The 20,764-nt window shown below is 41.8% G+C and overlaps 1 protein-coding gene across 8 annotated transcripts in view; it reads left to right on the top strand.

Moving 5' to 3' along the window:
- TENM1 (teneurin transmembrane protein 1) overlaps nucleotides 1-20,764 on the top strand; it is a 517,028-nt gene that overhangs the window by 387,056 nt on the left and 109,208 nt on the right. For all 8 annotated transcript variants that reach the window (XM_045030001.1, XM_045030000.1, XM_045029999.1 and 5 more), the window contains 3 exons: nucleotides 6,647-6,766; nucleotides 10,589-10,850; nucleotides 20,371-20,638. In XM_045030001.1, the coding sequence (XP_044885936.1) occupies nucleotides 6,647-6,766; nucleotides 10,589-10,850; nucleotides 20,371-20,638 (650 nt within the window). The remainder of the gene's footprint in view (nucleotides 1-6,646; nucleotides 6,767-10,588; nucleotides 10,851-20,370; nucleotides 20,639-20,764) is intronic.

The following is a 20,764-nucleotide window of genomic DNA, read 5'->3' as shown; positions in this document are numbered from 1 at the left end:
GAAAACTGTATTGATAAATTATTTTAATAGAAAAAACATCGGTATCAAGGTCTTCTTTGAAATCTTTATTGACTTTTTCACATTAATGGTAATCTGAAAATAGTGGAAATGATAAATTCTTTGTTTGAGATTCTGGCAGTTTAAGACTTGCCCTCCGACATTACTAGCCCAGACGCCTAGAGTTACTCCATGTAGCGTATAAGACTATTTACTGTAGTAAACTGTAGTACCTTTTTTATAAGGGTGTAACTATCCTGGGAGGTAAACTGCTCTGCTATGTGTTTCCATGAGAAACAATGTAGGGTGCAATTCTTGCCAGAATGTTGGAGATATACTGGCGAGCAGTGTTGGAGTCATATGAGCTCTCTTGAGTCAGCTTCATGCCCCAATGGAGCTGTGACATAACACAGTGAACATGTTTTCTTTATTTATGTGCTGAATGCCCCTTAGTCTGATTAGCAGCCATAGTCAGAAAGTAGTAGTAGTAGGAGAACATGCAGTTTGCCATTTTACTCTGCAGGTTACCCTTTAATTGAAATATAACCGGTGTGTGATCTCAGAAATCAGAGTCATTTCTGTGAACTTGTGGGGTTATGCTGTTCTTTAAAGGAGAGGAATGTGTGACTAAGGAAGGGCAGACACTTGCTCAAAGGACACAATTACCTATACTTCTCTCTTGAAAAAAGTCAGTAAATTTGAAATATAGAGTCACATACGTTTTTTTTTATACTGCAGTTCATCCTGGGAAGCAGTGATTTATATACTGACAAAAGCATTCACAAATCATCCCTATAATCTAACCACTACTCCTAGGCCTGCACATTAGATAATCCAAGTTGCATTAATAAACACACCAGTATTTTTCATTTTCACAAATGCAATAAATAGTACTTATGTTGTCACCTAGATTTCATTTCTCTCTTCACTTCAAACACATCCACAGAGGGAACAAATTCAGTGTGTTCTCTTTGACTTATTAATTTTTTACTAATGTAAATATGTAAAGAATCTTTATTGATCTAACATTCCTAAACATTTAATCGCTATTAATAACATAACAGGATGTTATAAATATGTAAAACAATAGTACGTGAAACTGAACAAAACCAATAACTGGCAGCACCAAGCCTTAAAGTGTAAATCACTAATGGAACAGTGCAGTTAGCTTATTATTTTATCTGAGTACATAAGATGCACCAAATACAACATCTTTGGCTGCATATATATTTAATATAGCATATTGCTGTTTAAAAGAAAAATCATAAATAATAATAACTAGCTCTTACATGTTACTCTTTTATCACCAGAGCTCAAAACTTCCCTCAGCAACATAAACCAGACACCTACCCATTTAATATCACCTGGAAGGCGAGCAGTCAAGTCACCTATACAGCGTCCTGTGACATTGCAACTACTATCGGGAGGATTTCACATAATCCTTTCAATATGTTTTTATAGATAAAAGGAAATGATCTTTTGAGGCATCATTGATAGGATTTGACTTGGTCTTAAAAGCCTTTTTTGAGTGTTTCAGTTTTTGCCTAACTGCCCAATGTTCCTTTGGAGTATGGAGAGTAAAGATGTTTGACCTGTTTAGTTGGTCTGTCCTTGGAAGCTGATGGAATTAGAAAGGTTGCAGAGGTCTCTGAAGGACAGAATTGTTCCTCTGACAGACCACTGTATTGCTTGGTTGGCTTTTATAAATCTTTTGTCCTCTACTATCAAGATAGTGGCCCCTGGCATCTTCTACCCCATATTCATCCTCAAAAGTCACCATGGTTTATGATGATCTGCAATAGTTGAAGCAGAAGGGAAGCTAGCTAGAGCACTTGTGGCAGAAGTGTTGAGATGAAGGTGATCAATTTGGCGTAAAGATTTTTTAAAATTCGTCTGCTGTGAAGAGCTTCCACTGTAGCATCTGTAAAATCTCACCTAACAGATGTGTTTTGGGTAGTGGATAACTTGGTCATGGCTGGCTCAGCTCAGAGGCTGATACAGGTTCTTACTGTTGTGAAGAAATTTCTAGATTTCAGAGGAGAGTGTTGGGCAATAATGCTCTCATGTGGGATTCTGCAGAGTTCTATCTTGCCACCACCCCCATTTAACAAGTATGAGGCCATAAAGAGGCTAGTGCAGAATCATGGTTTGCAGCCTATTTAGTATGCACATGACCAGTGTTCCCTCTAATTTTTCCCACACATGTGTGGAATGAATTTTATTATGTGCACCAATATGGAAGTGGTGGGGGTGGGGCAATGGCTAGGTTGGGGCCGGGGATAGGGTGACCAGACAGCAAGTGGGAAAAATTAGGACAGCAAGTGGGGGTAATAGGAGCCTATAGAAGAAAAAGACCCAAAAATTGGGACTGTCCCTATAAAATCGGGACATCTGGTCACCCTAGCTGGGGGCGGAGTGCCTCTCCCCTGGCAGCAGTAGGTCTGAGGCTGGGCTGTGGCAGGAGGGGAGAGGCATCTTTCCTCGCCGCAGCCTGAGTACCTGCACAGTGCTTAATAAGCTGCTGTGCAGCCACACGACCGCACAGCTTAGAGGGAACTTAGCAAAACACCAGATCAATGTTTTCATCTCTTCTGACTCAGATAGTGCAGTTTGATGCCTTACCCAGCCACTGGTTGGGACTGGGCTATGGATGAGAGCTGACTGAGTCTCAATCCAGATAAAAGTGATGAGGGTAGGCTGAGGAAAGCAACCAGAAAATATTGTCAAGATTATATCTACCCCTCAGACTGAAGGTGGTTGCCTGATCTTTATTATTCATGGAGACAACTTTGGAGTCTTCTTAAATACCCGGTTAGTATGATATTATCATGTTTCAGAAAGAGTTAGGACATCTTTTTTTTTTCCATTTGCATCCAACTGGGAGATTAGGATCTTTCCTTTGGGGTGTGGTTCTCATCGCTGTTTCATGCCTTTATCATTTCAAGATCAGGCAGCTGCAGTGCACTCATTTGGGGTTAAGGGCTTGTCTGCACGATGGGGTTATGTATTCTATGGGGTGTGATTTTTAAAGCGCACTAATGTGTTGTGCAGTAATTACTTCACGCAGACCCTGCTGGTGTACACTAAAGGTTCAGTAGTGCACTTAAAAGTAGTAGTTTCAAAGAGAAATATGTTAAAGTACATTGGCAGGGTCTATGTGCACCAGTTAATGCATAACACATTAGCATGCTTTAGAAATCTCCTTCCACTAACCCCCATACGGCACATCACCCCACAATATAGACAACCTCGAAGTCAGAAATCCATTCAGAATCTGAAGCTTGTGTATAGTGTAGGAGCCTGTAGAGCACCTTGCCATATGTTACACCAAAGCTTGGAATTTTGTATTGGATGTCTTTAAATTTGAACACGTAGCTGCTACTTATAAAAAGGTGGGTCAAATTAATTCCTGGTCAATGGAATTGCATCTGCTTATACCAGAAATCGATTTGGCCTGTGATAGTTAAAGAGTGTAGCATATCACAATATTTTGTCAACCTCTACCCACAGGAGTTTAAAAAATGCATACTGCTGGCAAGCTACTTGACTCGTTGTAAATTGCACACAAGAGAAGGTCCAATGCTTGGTCTTGAATTAATTACCCTCCAAAAGCTGCTTACAGTGACATTGTCAGCAGGAGGAAATTAATGTACCTTAGTAGCCCCTAGCTTAATTTCTGTGATTGAAGATTTTAATCAGAAAAATAATACAATAAATTACATTATTTTGGTAATGTGACAATTGTGAATTCACTCAAGTTTTCCTGACAGAGTTCCACGTCTGAGGTTAATGTCACAGCCTGAGGTGCTCAGTGGGTATTGGAAGTTTAACACGGGAAACAAAAGACAAAATAACAAAAAAGGGAGTGTGGAGTTAGGCGAAATGATGATGGAATGGTAGAAATGTTTGTGAAAAATAGTTAAAGAATGCAGGTGGAATAATAAATACAGAAAGACCTAGAAATTTTAAATTAGAGATGTCAAATAAGCTGCCTGATGGCCAAATGAGATAATCAGTTAAAAGTAGACTGACCCATGAAGCATTTTCAAAGAGAGTCTACTTCTCGAATGTTACCTGCAACCCACGGATCTGTGCATCCTCTCAAAAAAAGCAACTACTCCCTCTGGAGTTGGAGATTGACCACAGACTGCAAGAGGCCTAGAAACATTTTAAATGTATTTGAAAAAAACAAAGGCTGCAGCTTATCGGAAACATTTTTCTCCCTCGGTGCATGATGCAAAACAATGGACAGATTCTCCAGCTCCTCTCAAATAGCTAAGAAGTTGCTGCACTTACCTTATAGTTAAAGTAACTTTGACACACTAGTTTAAAAGACTTAGTTCAAGATGATGTCATATTTGCAAATAAACAGTGGTATTAGAAAGAAAAGCCTTACACAATTGGATGTTATCTAACATAAGGAATAAAAAAATGTAGCAGAGGTGTGTCTACAATAAAGTTAGACAGTGAGAATAGACGAAGAAGGTGCAGCACACTCGGAGAGAATGAGGGGGTAAGACTACTCTGTTACTAATGGGGGAAGTAGTCAGAAGTAACCTGATCTCAGTCCAGGAGAAGGAGAGTGAATCAGGTGAATGGAGAGTGACATCAATTCAGGAAAGAGTTCCTGAAAGCTCTAATAAAGTAGAGGATAAGTGAGGCCCACTTCAAGTAGTAAGACCACTGGGGATCCAAGAACAAGTATTCCCTGAAAGCTTTGTGAAACGACCAGGCATTTTGAAAGGGGAGAGAATCTGCCTGCTAAGTAGTTTTTCTCCAGAGATCTCAAGTGTCAGTCAAAAGTAGTATAAATGAAAATGCTTTAATACGTGTGCTAAATGCAGAAATTAAAATTGATTTTGGACAGTTGCTGTTGGTTGAAGATTTACTGTAGGTCTTGATAATCCAAGAGACAGCTGAAGACTGTTATAGTCAGAAATGGATGCTAGAAAGACAGTAAATAATGAGGACAAATGTAGCAGTATACTGAAAAGCTTAGAACATTTAAAGTCTAATAGATTACAGAGACAGTTCAATACAGATAAATGTAGAATAATGAGTTTTATGAGTCTTTATCACATACTGTAAATGTGTGTGGGTTATGAAATATGAGGAATAAAAAAAGTAAGAGCTGAAAGATAAGTATGAACATTATTTATGGATAATGAGAAGCAAAATGAATGAGCAGAGGAAAAGGAAGACAATATATGGAATAATGAAGACTTTGATGAGTTGTTATCACACAACTCTGTGTGCTCCATAAAATATGAGAGGAGTAGAATCAAAAGACAAGTCTGCAGATTGAAAAACAGAATGAACAAACAAACAGAGGAATACTAGAATAATGCACAGAATAATGATGACTCTTATGAGACTTTCTCTCTCAAGTCAACATGCTTAATAAATAAAAGGATTGGAAAGGGAAAAGACAAGTCTATAGATGCTATAAAATATGAGAAAACAATAGAAACTAGTGGTTGCTGTTCTAACAAAACAAAAATAATTGACACTGGCATAGTCTGGTTAAATACACAGAAGGCCTGATTGTGATCTTTTATACCAGTGTAACAATTGACTTTAATGGAGCTACTCATGACTTTTGCCAGTGTGTGATCACAATTAATATATAAAACAAAGGAAGGGTGAAGTAAAATTCTGTTATATATATTGAAAGAAAAACAAATTAATGGCAGAACATCTCTCTCTAACTGCAGTTATTGTCAACAACTTTCAAATCACTCTACACACTGACAGAGTGGAACCCATATTAGCTACTGTGGTGTGACACCCATGAAAGGGTTAATTTGTAAAGCCACAGTCTCTCAGGTAACAGCTTTCAGCCCTCAGGGTGTGGTCATCCCTGTGACCTCCTTCAGTGTGGGAGACTCACATTCAAATCTCTACTCCATGTGAGACAGAAGGAGAGATTGAACCAGGGTCTATAGCACCCTCAAAGAGAACCCTAACTACTTTGCTTTTCTCAAAATGCCTGAAATCAAAACAAAAAATGTCAGATCAAAATGCAACATTTAATTACAATCCAACTCAAAAAATTTTGATTAGCTATCGGGAATCTAAACTGTAAGTGTGGGGTTTAAAAGAGTGTATATTATGCTCACCTCTGACCCTCGCTCTTACCCCAAAAAGTGATTCTGTGAAAGTGGCTTTCTGGGATTGCATATCAGCTGTGTCTTTATATTAGTCCAGTTTACAAATAAAGGGATTTTTTTCTCCAACTGCTTGTTCTGTACTGGAATCTGCGAGTCACGTTATATTCTTTCTTGTTTCCAGCATCATTAGTAGTAAAGATGAGGGAAGGCCAATAGTAATAGCTGCATGCTATCAGCTAATCCTGTGCAACTCCATGCAATGGCTAGTCAAATTGATGCTGAAAAGTTACATATTCTAATGCTATACTAGGAATTCATGGGGAAGTATGTAAGTTTGTTCTGTACAGCAATGCTATTTCAAATATCTGATAGTCATGCTATGGTCTATCCACATTTCCATTATAAATCTATAGTCACAACTTCTTAGCTGTTCAGTCTTTAACCTGCACTGAGGTGATGCACAGTGTATGAAGTCAACACTTTTTCATGTCCTCCACACTGGCTTTATTGCATGTTAAATTCTACTTTTCTTATTGCAGACGTGCCTGTGTAATTCGAGGCCAGGTGGTAGCATTCGATGGAACTGCTTTGGTAGGAGTGAATGTCAGTTTCCTACACCGCAGTGATTACGGATACACCATCAGCCGACAGGATGGAAGGTGGGACATTTTCATCCCTGGCCTCTCATTAATTGAGATTGTTAGTCTAAGGACCACATGCCACCTTGCATCCCTGCACAAATTTTCTATTGACATCACTTTTTACTTTGTAGATGGAGGGCAGCATCTGGTCCTCTGTTCAGGCAGCACATGTGATTAGAGTTCTCTGTGGTAGGGTGTCCAGTTGAAGGAAAGGAAGCATGAAGATAGTGAAAACCCATGAGCACTAAATAATAACAAGAATATTGTGGCAACATTCAAACACATAAGAAAATAAAAATGGCCGTACGAGCGGACCAATGATCCATCTAGCCCAATATCCTGTCTCTGATAGTGGCCAATGCTTGATGCTTCAGAGGGAATGAACAGAACAGGGCAATTTGAGTGATCTATCCCCATTCGTCCAGTCCCAACTTCTGGCAGTGAGAGGTTAGGGGAACCTGGAGCATGGGGTTCCATCCCTGACCATCTTGGCTAATAGCCATTGATAGACCTATTCTCCAGGAATTTAGCTAATTCTTGTTTGAACCCAGTTCTACTTTTGGCCTTCACAGAATCCCATAGCAATAAATTCCACAGGTTGACTTCATTGCGTGAAAAAGTACTTCCTCATGTTTGTTTTAAACCTGTTGCCTATTAATTTAATCAGATCATCCCTAGTTCTTATGTTGTATGAAGAGTTAAATAACACTTCTCTACTCACTTTCTCCATACTATTCACAATTTTATAGACCTCTAACATATCTCCCCTTAGTCATCTCTTTTCTAAGATTAACAGTCCCAGTCTTTTTAATCTGTCTTCATATGGAAACTATTCCATACTCCAGTCATTTTTGTTGCCCTTCTCTGCATTTTTTCTAAGATGGGGCAACTTGTATTGCATATGGTATTCCAGGTGTGGGCAGACCATGGATTTATATGCTGGCATTATGATATTTCAGTCTTATTATTTAACCCTTTCCTAGTGGTTCCTAACATTAGGGTTTTCACCTAACTCTCCCCAGTGACTCTGAGGTATCTTTCTTGAATGGTAACTGCTAATTTAGTCCCCATCATTTTGTAAGTATAGTTGACATTATTTTTCCAGTGTGCATTATTATGCAGTCATCAGCATTGAATTTCATCTGCCAGTTTGTCACCCACCCTCTGAAATTAGTGAGATTTCTTTGTAACTCTGCAGTCAGCTTTGGACTTAACTATCTTGAATAATTTTGTATTGTATGCAAATTTTACCACCTCACTGTTCACCTAACTTTTCTTGATCAGATCCAGAACACATGGGATCAGAATGTGACAGTATTACAGTTAGATTTCAATGCTTCTATATTTTGAAGCTGTGCATATTGCCAAACTCCTTGACATCTCTGACCTGTGGGTTTGCATAGTTGAAATTTCCACAGGAGCCCCGTAGTTTTCCCTTCTTCACTCCTATATTACAGTGAGGAGGTCAGAAAATGGCTTCTTCTGAAGCCTGTAAAGATGACTCCTTTAGCTGACTGATGGTAGCAGAGCAACCTAAGTTTAAAATGGGGATTTTCCCCAAGGCTAGAGAATGGCAAAACAGCTACTCTGCAGCCATTATTGCAACATTATGGCTCCAATAGTATCTGCTTGTCCCTGTGCCCCATTTGTTCAGGTTAAACTCCTCCTGTCCGCCTCATGTCTTCCACATGGTGTACAGAGAACCCCAACAGAGAAACCAACAGGACTCCACTGGCCATCACATACAGTCCCCAGCTCAAACCCCTCCAGCGCATCATCAGGGATCTACAACCCATCCTGGAGAATGATCCCACACTTTCACAGGCCTTGGGTGGCAGGCCAGTCCTCGCCCACAGACAACCTGCCAACCTGAAGCATATTCTCACCAGTAACTGCACACCGCACCATAGTAACTCTAGCTCAGGAACCAACCCATGCAACAAACCTCGATGCCAACTCTGCCCACATATCTACACCAGCAACACCATCACAGGACCTAACCAGATCAGCCACACCATCACTGGTTCATTCACCTGCACGTCCACCAATGTAATATATGCCATCATATGCCAGCAGTGCCCCTCTGCTATGTACATCGGCCAAACTGGACAGTCTCTAAGGAAAAGGATAAATGGACACAAATCAGATATTAGGAATGGCAATATACAAAAACCTGTAGGAGAACACTTCAACCTCCCTGGCCACACAATAGCAGATCTTAAGGTGGCCATCCTGCAGCAAAAAAACTTCAGGACCAGACTTCAAAGAGAAACTGCTGAGCTCCAGTTCATCTGCAAATTTGACACCATCAGCTCAGGATTAAACAAAGACTGTGAATGGCTTGCCAATTACAGAACCAGTTTCTCCTCCCTTGGTTTTCACACCTCAACTGCTAGAACAGGGCCCCATCCTCCCTGATTGATCTAACCTCGTTATCTCTAGCTTGCTTCTTGCTTGCATATATAAACCTGCCCCTGGAAATTTCCACCACTTGCATCTGAAGAAGTGGGTATTCACCCACGAAAGCTCATGCTGCAAAACGTCTGTTAGTCTATAAGGTGCCACAGGATTCTTTGTTGCTTTTAGAGAACCCCTGTAGAACGAGCTGAGTTCACTAGTACACAAGAGAGGTGTTCCCTGTATCCTGCCCTAAGGCTAAGGCCACTTCCATTGCATTTAGGGACCTCCACTTGCAGGTGTGGAGCCATGATTTACCCCAGAATTTTTGGCTAATTCAGGAGTTTGGCTGTTTGAAGACTTTATGGTCATTGACCACATTGTAAAACTTATCTTCTGAAAGGGTAAAGAAGTAACCCTTTGCTGTTTCCAAGATTTGTATGTAGCATAGCTTATTTACAGTAGTGAAGAGAGTAATTTTATTTACTTTATTTTCTCAATTTTAAAATTGCAGTGTTGTAAGTTACTAATTATCATTTCTTATTCACACTAACGGTGACAGTATTAAAATATGTTACCTACATTTTACTTTGAGAGTAATCTGTGTCATTTGGGATATGTGATGAAATATGCATAATTAAGTCTGACTTCTTATCACAGTTTGTTACCATCAAAGGCTTCCATAATATATGCATTCAATAATACAGTGAGTGAAATATCTATTTACATTACCTTATATGACCTGGCTGTAGATGTCAGAATCTTGGAAAACTGAGACACTATGTACCTTGCTTTCTGTCTCACGCCATCTTAGGGTGCAAATCTGCACAGAGTTATTCACAGTTGCTCCTTGAGTATATCCATTGTACCACATCCAGGAGCTGATTCAGTTCTCACTGAAATTAATGGGAAGCTTTCCCAAAATGTCCACACATTGAACAGTAGGGCTGCAACCCCACATGTTTCTTGAGTATACTCCAACTCTTCATCTCACTACTCGCAGAACAGGAAAAATGGGCATTTTGGAGAATGAGGCGATTGTGAGGCCCCAAGTCAGCTACGTCACATGCTGGGCACACACACAATCTGAGTAGCAGTCATTTTATGGTTTAGGAGTTTCTTCACATACAGGCCAGGAGTGATTGGTTCCACACAGTTGTTAACTGTGAGTGCTTTTAGTAGGTAAACACCAGAGGAAGAGTGGGCAAATTGCAGTGAAGTATCTCACCTTACATGTGATGAATGCTTGGAGTAGGCATAGAGCGAAAGCACTACCTGGCCTCACAGTTGGAAATAGAAAGATAATATTGGAGTTGTTTCACATAGGAAATTAATAGTTATAATGGGGTTCCATGTGGGATTTTTGGTAGTCATTTGTTGCAAGCTGTGTTACTGTTGTAAAGGAAACAGTATAAGACAATGTGTTTTGTTTTGTCTCTCCAGTTTTGACCTTGTGGCTATTGGAGGTATCTCTGTCACCCTGGTCTTTGACAGATCTCCTTTCATTTCTGAGAAAAGGGCACTTTGGTTGCCTTGGAATAGGTTTATTGTAGTAGAAAAAGTTGTCATGCAAAGAACAGAGTCGAACCCACCATCTTGTGACATCACTAGCTTTATCAGCCCAAATCCAATTGTACTCCCTTCACCTCTGACAACATTTGGAGGATCCTGTCCAGAGAGAGGAACAGTCATTCCAGAGCTCCAGGTAAAAAAGATATTTTCAAATGAACAGAATGTGCTATTGTAGAAAAAAATGCTAGAAAACAGTAAGAATTTTTTTCTGATCTCCATTTATACCCTTTGTTAATGAAACCTACATTGTTATTTGATAATATTAAGTATACATTTCTAGTATAAAAACATGTCTTTTATTACAATATGTAAATTATGTTGATTTTAATTACCATCCACCACATTTTCAAAAGGATCTGAACCTGCCATTAAATATACACTCACAATTTTTCACATCCACGTATTGGTATGCAAAGATTTTAGTCCAAGCATTAGCTTATGCAAAAAATAAAATTTGGGTGCACAAATAACATAGTTAATTAGATTCCTGATCTGCCTGCATAAACCTGATTGGACATGCAAATCAGAGATTTTATGTATAAAACTGTTAGATATGAAATGTTTCAGGTGCAGTTTTAGTAGTGGAAGTAGTAATACTTAACATTTAACACATACGGTGATATTCCAGCCAGGTTGAAGTCAATGAGAGTTTTGCCATTGATTTCAGTGGAGCCAGGATTTCAACCTAGTATTTAGAAAGCTTCATACAGGTTTGGAAAAATCTAGATCCCACTGAAGTGAATGATTGTTTTATAAGTTTAATGGTACATTTTCAGACCCAGTAGTTCAGAGACACAGGTTAGGTTTCAGAGTGGTAGCCGTGTTAGTCTGTATCAGCAAAAACAATGTGGCACCTCAGAGACTAACAAATTTATTTGCGCATAAGCTTTTGTGGGCTAAAACCTACTTCATCAGATGCATGGATTGTCTTCCCCTCATTCCTGGAAGTCCTGAAAGCGCTGCTGTAAAAAGGACACTGGAATACACTGATTGCTTACTGCTGTGATGTTGTTCCCTTCCCAGGGTAGTACTTCTGGGAATGACATCAAAGCAAGGTTATTCAGTGCTATAGATATTTTGGAGGTTATCTGTGGGTATAAATATTTTCCATCCAACTTTTTCTCTATTACAAAATTGCATTGCCCCTGAAAAACGGCCTCATTAATTGTATAGAGAACTCTTCTAGTTTGAATTCTGTCACTTTCTACTATAAGTAACAATAAAACATCATACTATCTCAGCCTTCTAGTGGCTGTGCTGTGGCTGTATAGTTACATTCCTGTCTCCACTGAATAGAATGGGATAAACTAATGGGCACAGGTTAAAAAGAGCTAATACAAGGTAGTAAAAAAACCATGTCCCACTCTTCCACGTAAGTATCTGAATTGCTAGATACAGCTGTCACATTTCAAGGTACAACCCAAACCAGTCAGAGGTTGTGTACATAGGCGGCAGGTTTGTATAATTTTTGGTGGGGCCCAGAATGGGTGTAATCTCCCTCTCCCCCCCCCCCCGCCCTGTAAGATGATATATATATTTTATTAAATAGTGTAAAAATGGATTGGAAGCCATAAGCGTTTATTGCATAATATCACTATAATAAAAAATTATTTAACTAAGAATATCAGTAATTAATACTCTTTTGAATATGGAAACGACCATACACTGTTTATTTTTATTGCATAATATCACTATAATAAAAAATTATTTAACTAAGAATATCAGTAATTAATACTCTTTTGAATATGGAAACGACCATACACTGTTTATTCAATAATCCTCAAAACAAATACTTTCTAAAATTGCAACAAATATAGCCCCTTCTTTTGTGATGTGCTTTAGGAGGCAGCAAACACTTTTTGTCGTTGTTTGGTTCTTGAAATGAAGTCATCCAGGAGACTTGCAATGTCCAATTCAGAGGTAAAGTTTTTATGAACGTGCAGAAATGTCAAGTGATTTAGACGTTCTTGGCTCATTGTTGTTCGCAAATAATTTTTCAGTCGGCGCAAGCAACTGAATGATCGCTCAGCGGTGCAGGTTGTAGTCGGAATTGTGTAGAATAATTTCAGGAGAATTGTAACTTCTGACAACAGGTCACTTAAGCCTTCATTTTGTTTTAGAAATTGCTTCACTTCACTCACTGAAGTGAGCTGGCAATTTCTCAATCTGCAAATATCACTCAACATTTCTAAATGAAGAAATAGTTTCTCCATGTTGATGTCACCATGGAATGCTTCACTTATTTGGACAATGTCCTGTTTTGAGCCATTTGCTGCCTCAGTTATAAGCTTCTCCAATTTTACTGCGAATGTAAAGCTTTCTGTTGAAAACCTCTGTTCAATTGCAACTTTGCAAGCATCAATGATCTCAACATATATTTGATGAAAATACTCTTTAGGGTCACTGAAGGTGTGAGGAAGGCTTCCATGGTCGAGCCATCTTGGAGGTTTGCGTTTTCTTGGGAGTGTAGGCTCATCTAAATAAAGATTTATTGCCTTCTCTACCGTTGTTTCCCAAAAGCGATTGTATGATGAGTCTGTGCGCATCCCACTCAACACCTCTTGCAATAGGCCAACTTTCTTCATAACGCTTGTCAATGACACATTTGGGCTTTGAATTTTTGCATTAGCTTCTTCTACCGGACCCATGGCTTTCACAAGAACTGTTAGTGTAAAGTATGTTGAAAAAGATTGAAGTTGCTTTGAGAATCCACTACATTTTAAGCCAAATTCATCAGAAGAGTAACTAAGTTCATCTAGGCAGTTCATCATGGCCTTGTAGTTTTGGAGCAGTGATTTAATGCTACTAATCCTTAGTGTCCATCTTGTTGGGCACAATGGTCGTAAAGAAGGTTCTCCTTCACTCTGAAACTCTCTGAATGCTGCCATACGTTTTGGTGACTCCCTGAAGGCATTGATGAGATCTTTCACCATAAAAAACATATAACGACACTCTTGAATATTATGCAGGGCATCCTGCGTGGCAAGGTTAAGAGAATGTGCAGCACAATGCACAAATTCTGCTCTCGGCTCTCGTTCCTTCACTCTGGCTTGGACCCCAGTAAATTTGCCAGACACATTACTGGCTCCGTCGTAACACTGCCCCCGGCAATCAGAAAAGGGCAAATCACACCTGAGAAGTGTATCTTCCACAATTTTGAAAAGAGAAGCAGCATCCATTGTGTCAGTTTGGTAAAACCCAATAAACTCCTCATAAATCTCCCAGTCTTCACTAGAAAAGAACCTTAAAGAAAAACTTACTTGTTCTTTTCTTGACAAATCGGTAGTCTCATCCATTACAATGGCATAAAACTTAGAAGCCTTTATCTTTTGCACAATTTTTCTTAGCGCCGTCATTGCCATCATTTCGATTATTTCATTAATAACCTCATGTGATATCCACTTGTATTTTGTGCGATTGAGCCACTGTCTCAGTTCCTCAGAATCTGTACTGCGTAGCAACAAGAGCTGCATCAAATTTGAATCACTGTCATTATGTCCACGTAGTGCTATTCCTTGTTGAGCTAGGTACTGAACACTGGTAAAAATGTTGTGCAGTGCAATCCTGGCTGACTGCGATTCTTTTCTGTAACTGGCTGACACTAGTGCAGAAACATTTACCTGTGATTGCAGAGCAGCATATTTCATTACTGCTTCCTTGTGACAGGAGGATTTTTCGTGTGATGTAAAACCACGCAATGCATGTTTCCAATTTTGAAATCCAGATGAAATAAATGTTGGTTCAGCCTTCGTAGAAAATATTAAGATCTTCTTTTCAGAACAGTTTTTGCAGACTGAGCAAAAAGCTCTGTTTAATTTGATATTGTACTCCAACCACTTAAATCTTGATAGCCAAGATTGCTGAAAACTCCTTTTCTTATCATCTTGTGGATTTGCCACTTCTTTCTTTTGTATAACTTCAGTTTCAAAGCTGGGTGTTGAACTCAGGCCATCACTTGATGAATTACCCTTTTCTTCTTTTTCTCTGGGTAACTTTATTAAGAATTTATCCATTGTTGATCATTAATGGTCCTACAAATCAAGAATTTGTTGTTGGGATAAAATGAAGCTACAACACGTCGGTGCCACAAGATTACAAGGGTCAATTAAAAGTGGAAAGTCAGAAGCAGCACTTGCCTGCTTCAATATATTATACTTTGTTGTACCTGTTGTGATGAAGTGGGAATGTTCTTAATGTTTTCTCTGAATACTGTGTGAGTGCCTCAGTTTCCCCTGCAAGGTGTCAACTGAAGGTGTTGGGATAAAGAAATCAGGTGGCCTCCTGGTCTGGAAGAGACACAAAGGCCAGAGGAGGGGCTAGAGGGACTGTCAGTTTGGAGCTGGCTGGGGAAAGAGAGAGGCACCCAGAACTTGGGGCTGGGGAACCCAGCCCCAGAAGTGGATCTGACTGAGGGGTCCTGTTTTCTGTACCTACAAGCTCTGTTTTAGACTGTGTTCCTGTCATCTAATAAGCCTCCTGTATTACCAACTGACTGAGAGTCACGTCTGACTGTGGAGTTGGGGTGCAGGACCCTCTAGCTTACCTAGGAGCCCCACCTGTGTGGACAGCGCATGCTGAATGCTCCGAGGTCAGACCCAGGAAGGTGTAAGTTTCTTGCCCTGGAGACAGTATGCTCAGAGAGAGGAGGCTCCCCCAGAGTCCTGACTGTCTTTGTATGGAGTAGTTCTAGAGCAGGGGTCACCAACCTTTCAGCAGTGGTGTGCTGAGTTTTCATGCATACGCTTTAATTTAAGGTTTCATGTGCCAGTAATCATAGATTATTAGGGTTCGAAGGGATCTCAGGAGGTTATCTAGTCCAATCCCCTGCTTATGGCAGGACCAATCCCCCAATGGCCCCCTCAAGGATTGAACTCACAACCCTCCGTTTAGCAGGCTAATGATCAAACCACTAAACTACGACCCCAACCCTCCCCCCAATACATTTGACTGTTTTTAGAAGGTATCTCTATAAGTCTATAATATATAACAACTACTGTTGTATGTAAAGTAAACAAGGCTTTCAAAATGTTTCAGAAGCTATATTTAAAATTAAATTAAAATGCAGATCTTATTAGTTTACTGTGATCCTTGCCTTTGCTTTTCCTTGTTGAGTTTTCCAATGTCTGGTGGCACCTATTTAGATACTTTAAGTTGCACACAGGCTTCTGAGTTATAATTTGATAACTGGCTGGCAGGAGGTCAGAGGCTGGAACCCCAGATTGGCAGCTGCGGTGAGTGGAGTTGGTGGCTGGTAGGGCTGAGCAGGGCAGGGGGCCTGCGCTGAAACTCCAACTGGAAGCAAGGTGAGTGGGGTTGCGGGAACTCTGGCTAGTAAGGGCCAGCAGAGGGAACCCCAGAACGAGGTTGGGCTGAGCAGCTCAGCCTGCACCACATGCCATGAAAAATCAGCTTGCAGCCAACCCCTGTTCTAGAGCATCCCAGCATCCTCTTCTACACCATGCGCTTCCCGAAAGTCTGCACAGGGCACTGACTCTCCCTCCTCTCTGGCCTTTGTCTTTTTTCCAGGCATTAGGAGGCCACCTGATCTCTTTGTTCTCCAACACCTTCAGTTGGCACCTTGCAGGAGAGTGGCCCAGGTCATCAGTTGCCTGGAGGCAGGGTTGCAGCCCTTCTCTGTGCAGACACCATCACACTGGCCCTCTAGGGCTTTACAACAATCACACCCCTTTATCCCACCATCTAGAGCCTTAAGAAATACATTGGGGAAACCGAGGCACACAGACAGTATTCAGAGAAAACACCTGTATACGACCAGTTACATAATTTGAAGGGTGTAAAATAATCAAATATTGTGCTAAATACAATGATACTCCAAACTGACCACCAAATTTAAGTTGCATGTTTTTCCCCTCAGGTGAGGGTTCTGGGGTGGGGCTGGGGATGAGGGGTTCACAGTGCAGGAGCATGCTCGGTGCTGGGGGTGCAGGCTTTGGGGTGAGGCAGGGCTGAGGATGAGGAACTTGGGGTGCAGACAGGCTGCCCCAGGGCTAGGGCCAGAGAGGACTCCCCATCACCACCACCACTGGCAGCAGCAAGCTCCAGGGGAGGGACCCCTCCTCTCCCCCCTGCCCCCCACAGCACACTCACTCTGCACCACAGCCACTGCACATGTTCCTAGGCCCCCTCTCAGGTCCAGAAAGCTCACTCACCTCCCCTGTGATGGGTACTAGGGGGTGGGGGTTGCCATCACAGGTAGCCTTCCATGTTGCTGCCCCTCACCATAACTTCACTGTGGATGGGGCTGCCCCTTGCCCAGCATGGGGCAGAAGTGGGGTCTGTACGGTGATGGCTATGGGGCAGGGGAGCAGGGTGTCATAAAATTCACCTAAGCCCAGCTGCTCAGGTAGGTCTATGAATCCCCCTCCCCCATCTGCCCTGTGGTGGGTGGATGCTGGAGGGGAGGGGCACTGCCTTCACATATGGCTTCCTGCCTCCCTGACCCCTGCTGCAGCCTGCAGCCCCTCACCGTAGCTTCAGTGGGGGGGGGGACGAACGGTGGGAGGGGATGGTGGCATGGGGCTGCCCCTTCCCCAGCGTTGGGCAGGAGTGGGGGGTGGGGGGGAATCATAGGGTCAAACACTCACGGAAGCCCAGGACCTGCTCAGGTGGGTGAGGTCAGTCTCCGAGTCCTGGCCGGAAGTGCCCTTTGCATCTCCTGCAGGTAGGGGGGGAGGGGAGGGCTGCCAAGCATGGCACAGCCCCCTCCCCTCCCCCGGCCAGTGCTCCAGCAAGCAACAGCAGCAGAGGCAACAGGCAAGGCAAGGGAGAGAGACATGCCTGCGTTTAAGCCTCCAGCCTCCAGGGTGGGGCAGAGGAGAGGGCTGCCACCAGCACGGCGGGCCCCCCTCCCCTCCCCTCCCCCTCACTCGGAGATGGTACAGTCAGCAGCAGCTTGCACTCACTGCTGACTGCTGACCGGCAAGGAAGAGACTGAGACAGGCAGACGCAGCTGCCTGCGTTCAGGCAGTTAAGCTCTCTGGGGCCCGGCGGGGAGGGGAGGGGGGAAGCTCTCCAGCCCTGGCGGCGGCGGACATTGGTGGGGCAGAGCCCCTGCTTGGGATTTATTCATGGGGCTAAAGCCCCAGAGCCCCATGTAAGTCAGCGCCCATGGTTGTGTCATCATTTGTCCTTTAACCGTGAGTGCCTTAAAATGCTCTACTGCTGCAGCTTCCTGTCGGGATGCTCCCAGCCAGCATACAAGTATGCTCTGAGTATCTGTATGATAAGCGGCCTTGGTTCAGCAACTCTGACTCCAACAGCCGGCTTGTTACATCATAGCCACACTCAGGTCTCCACCAGGCTTAGTTACTACCAGCCAAGTGACCCCAACATACCCCCAGTCCTGAATTTCCCCCAAACTGTCTGCCTTGAAATGTCCAGCCCTCTACATTTAGAGAAGTAATACGATCTTGCTCTTTAAAGAGACAAAAAAACCAGCAGTGTGTTGCTTTAACTGGAGTTAACAATCACTTTAATTCAAACACAGTACTGGAATGGTTTAGATTAAAAGTAAAACAAGTTTATTAACAAAAAGAGAGGTCAAAAGTAAGGGATAAAATCAGAAATAGTTACATGCAAATAAAAGTGAAAAACACTTTATAGTGACTAAAACTTAGCAAAACTACAATCTTGGTCCAAGGTAAGATTCTTAACACTCCTCCTACTAGCAAGATGGCTGACCGCTGTCTTGGTCAGGATCTCACAAAGTACAAACCTTTTGGTTTCTTTGTGATCTTAGGTGGAAGATCACTTGGGATTCCTTGCTCCCTTCTTCTATAGTCCAGAGAACTCTTGAAATATATTCTTCTCAAAGTCCAGTGCCCCAATGGTGAGGAAAGATGCCATTGAGTCTGATGGAGAAGGTTTAAAACTGGTTTCTTCCTCGCTGGTGCTTTCTACAATTCAAGTTAATCTATCCCTGCAGCCTCTGATATGCCAATGAATGGCCACTTAACCATGATTGCCAGTTGTCTGTGATTGCATTGTCTGGATGGAGGCATCAGCCTTTCCTTTGTCTGGAAAAACCTGTTTACTCACTCTCCAGATTTGTCTAGTTCAAATACATTTTTGTCCAATTTCTGTAGTCTTTTGAGTGTTTACTGTACATATACCACACAAGAATATTAATGATCAGTGTGTTGGTGGTTTTCCAGTGATACCTTACACAATACCTATTAAATAGTGATTATGACAAAAGTGAATTGGGGTACACTGAACTGGTCAGACCAGCAGAAACTCAGTACCTGATACCAGTGAGCCCCTTGCACCCAGGCATTGGGATGCTCTTAGGGTCACAACAGTATATTCACTGAGTAACTGCTTCTAATCCCCTGGTTTGGGATAGACGAGAGTGAACTACTAAAATGTACTTTATATGAATATCTACTACTATTCTCCTATTTTAGACAAAGGAAAGTTTAGAACCTACTGATGTCAGCTGCATGACAGAGGAGACAGCTGGGATGTCAGCAGGAAGGACAGGGAATAATCAAGGGGTCAGGAATTCCCTGCCAACAGCACATTTCATATGTTAAAATGACAAGTGCTGGCAGGCCTCCAATGGTACTGCAGTATTTCTGTGACAGTGTTATTATAGCTATAAGGTAATAGAAGGTGTTTGAAACTGAAATGATTTGTTGTTAAGGAAACATAAAGTGAGCTGGAAGAACCAGGAAAGGTAAACAAAGCACCATTTGTATTTTTCCAGATTGTGTTGGTTTAACGTTGTGACAGACTGGCTCATTAGTAATGATATGAGCCATGCTAACATTGCAGCCCGCAGCATTTAAACTTGCTAAACACAATCCAATTGTGAGTGGACCTTACATGAGTGTGTCAGGGAGCATGCAAGGAGTTTCCCTCATTTCATTGCACGCCCTGCACCAAGGACTGCCACAACAGCATCTCCTCCATTCAAGGAAGCACAAGGGCTAATCCCTCCTAGTAGCCTCCAGCGCCCACATCTCTCAAAAGACCAAAGCCATGACACCTTCCGCCTCCTACCAGCCTGTAGTCTTTGCTGTCCCCCTGCACACTAAGTTGCTCTGGAAAGGATTGTGTTGCTCAGGAAGGCATGGCTCCTTCCTGAGGTCCCTCTAAGATGGGGCAGCCAACCCAGTGTAGTGCCTTAAACACACAATATGGCCCAAGGGGAGTTTAAAATATGTATTTATTTAACTATATTTATGTCCAATAATTAATTAACCAAATGAGATATCCTCTCCAAAGTCAACCTGCAACTCTAGGACAACTGAGTTTAGTGGATTTAGACAAGATTAGTACTCAAGAAAGTAATTGTCATCACAAATTTGACCCAAAAACTTAAGGCAAAAGTAATACTGCAAATGTTAGAGACAAAGAAGAATAAGAAAAGAGATGAGGCCTCCTTAACAAAGTATAGACAGATTACCTGTTTTCCACCTGTGTGATCTTTCAGACACTGCACTGCTTTGGATGATGCTGAAGATTTTGCATTTTTCCTGACCACAATGTGCCTGGCAGAGGCAGGGCACGGCGTCAAGGTGGTGCCTAGGTTTCTTAGAAAACATCATGATTTGAAATACAAAACGTTGCCCTTTTCGTAGGCATGAATATCATTAATAACAGTGTGTACAACTGTTGGGTTCTTCTAGGTGGTCCAGGAGGAAATCCCAATTCCGTCTAGCTTTGTGAAGCTCAGTTACCTCAGCAGTCGAACCCCTGGATATAAAACTTTGCTCCGCATTATTTTGACACATGCAGCCATCCCTCCTGGAATGACAAAAGTACATCTTACAGTTGCTGTTGAAGGGCGGCTAGTTCAGAAGTGGTTTCCTGCTGCTACAAACCTGGTCTACGCTTTTGCCTGGAACAAGACAGACATTTATGGACAGAAGGTGTCTGGTCTGGCAGAGGCAACAGGTATGTTGAGTTACTTCAGTGTAATTAGTAGTAGTAATACATTTGAAGGGAAAATACTGTTTACACTTCTGACAATATATATAATTATCTAAATTAATTGCAGCTTTTAGCCAATTGGAATGTGAT

The sequence above is a fragment of the Mauremys mutica genome, chromosome 9, assembly GCF_020497125.1.
Source record: "Mauremys mutica isolate MM-2020 ecotype Southern chromosome 9, ASM2049712v1, whole genome shotgun sequence".
Taxonomy (NCBI): Eukaryota; Metazoa; Chordata; order Testudines; family Geoemydidae; genus Mauremys; species Mauremys mutica.
Note: the sequence above shows the minus strand (reverse complement) of the source record. Positions and strands in the feature narration are given on the sequence as shown.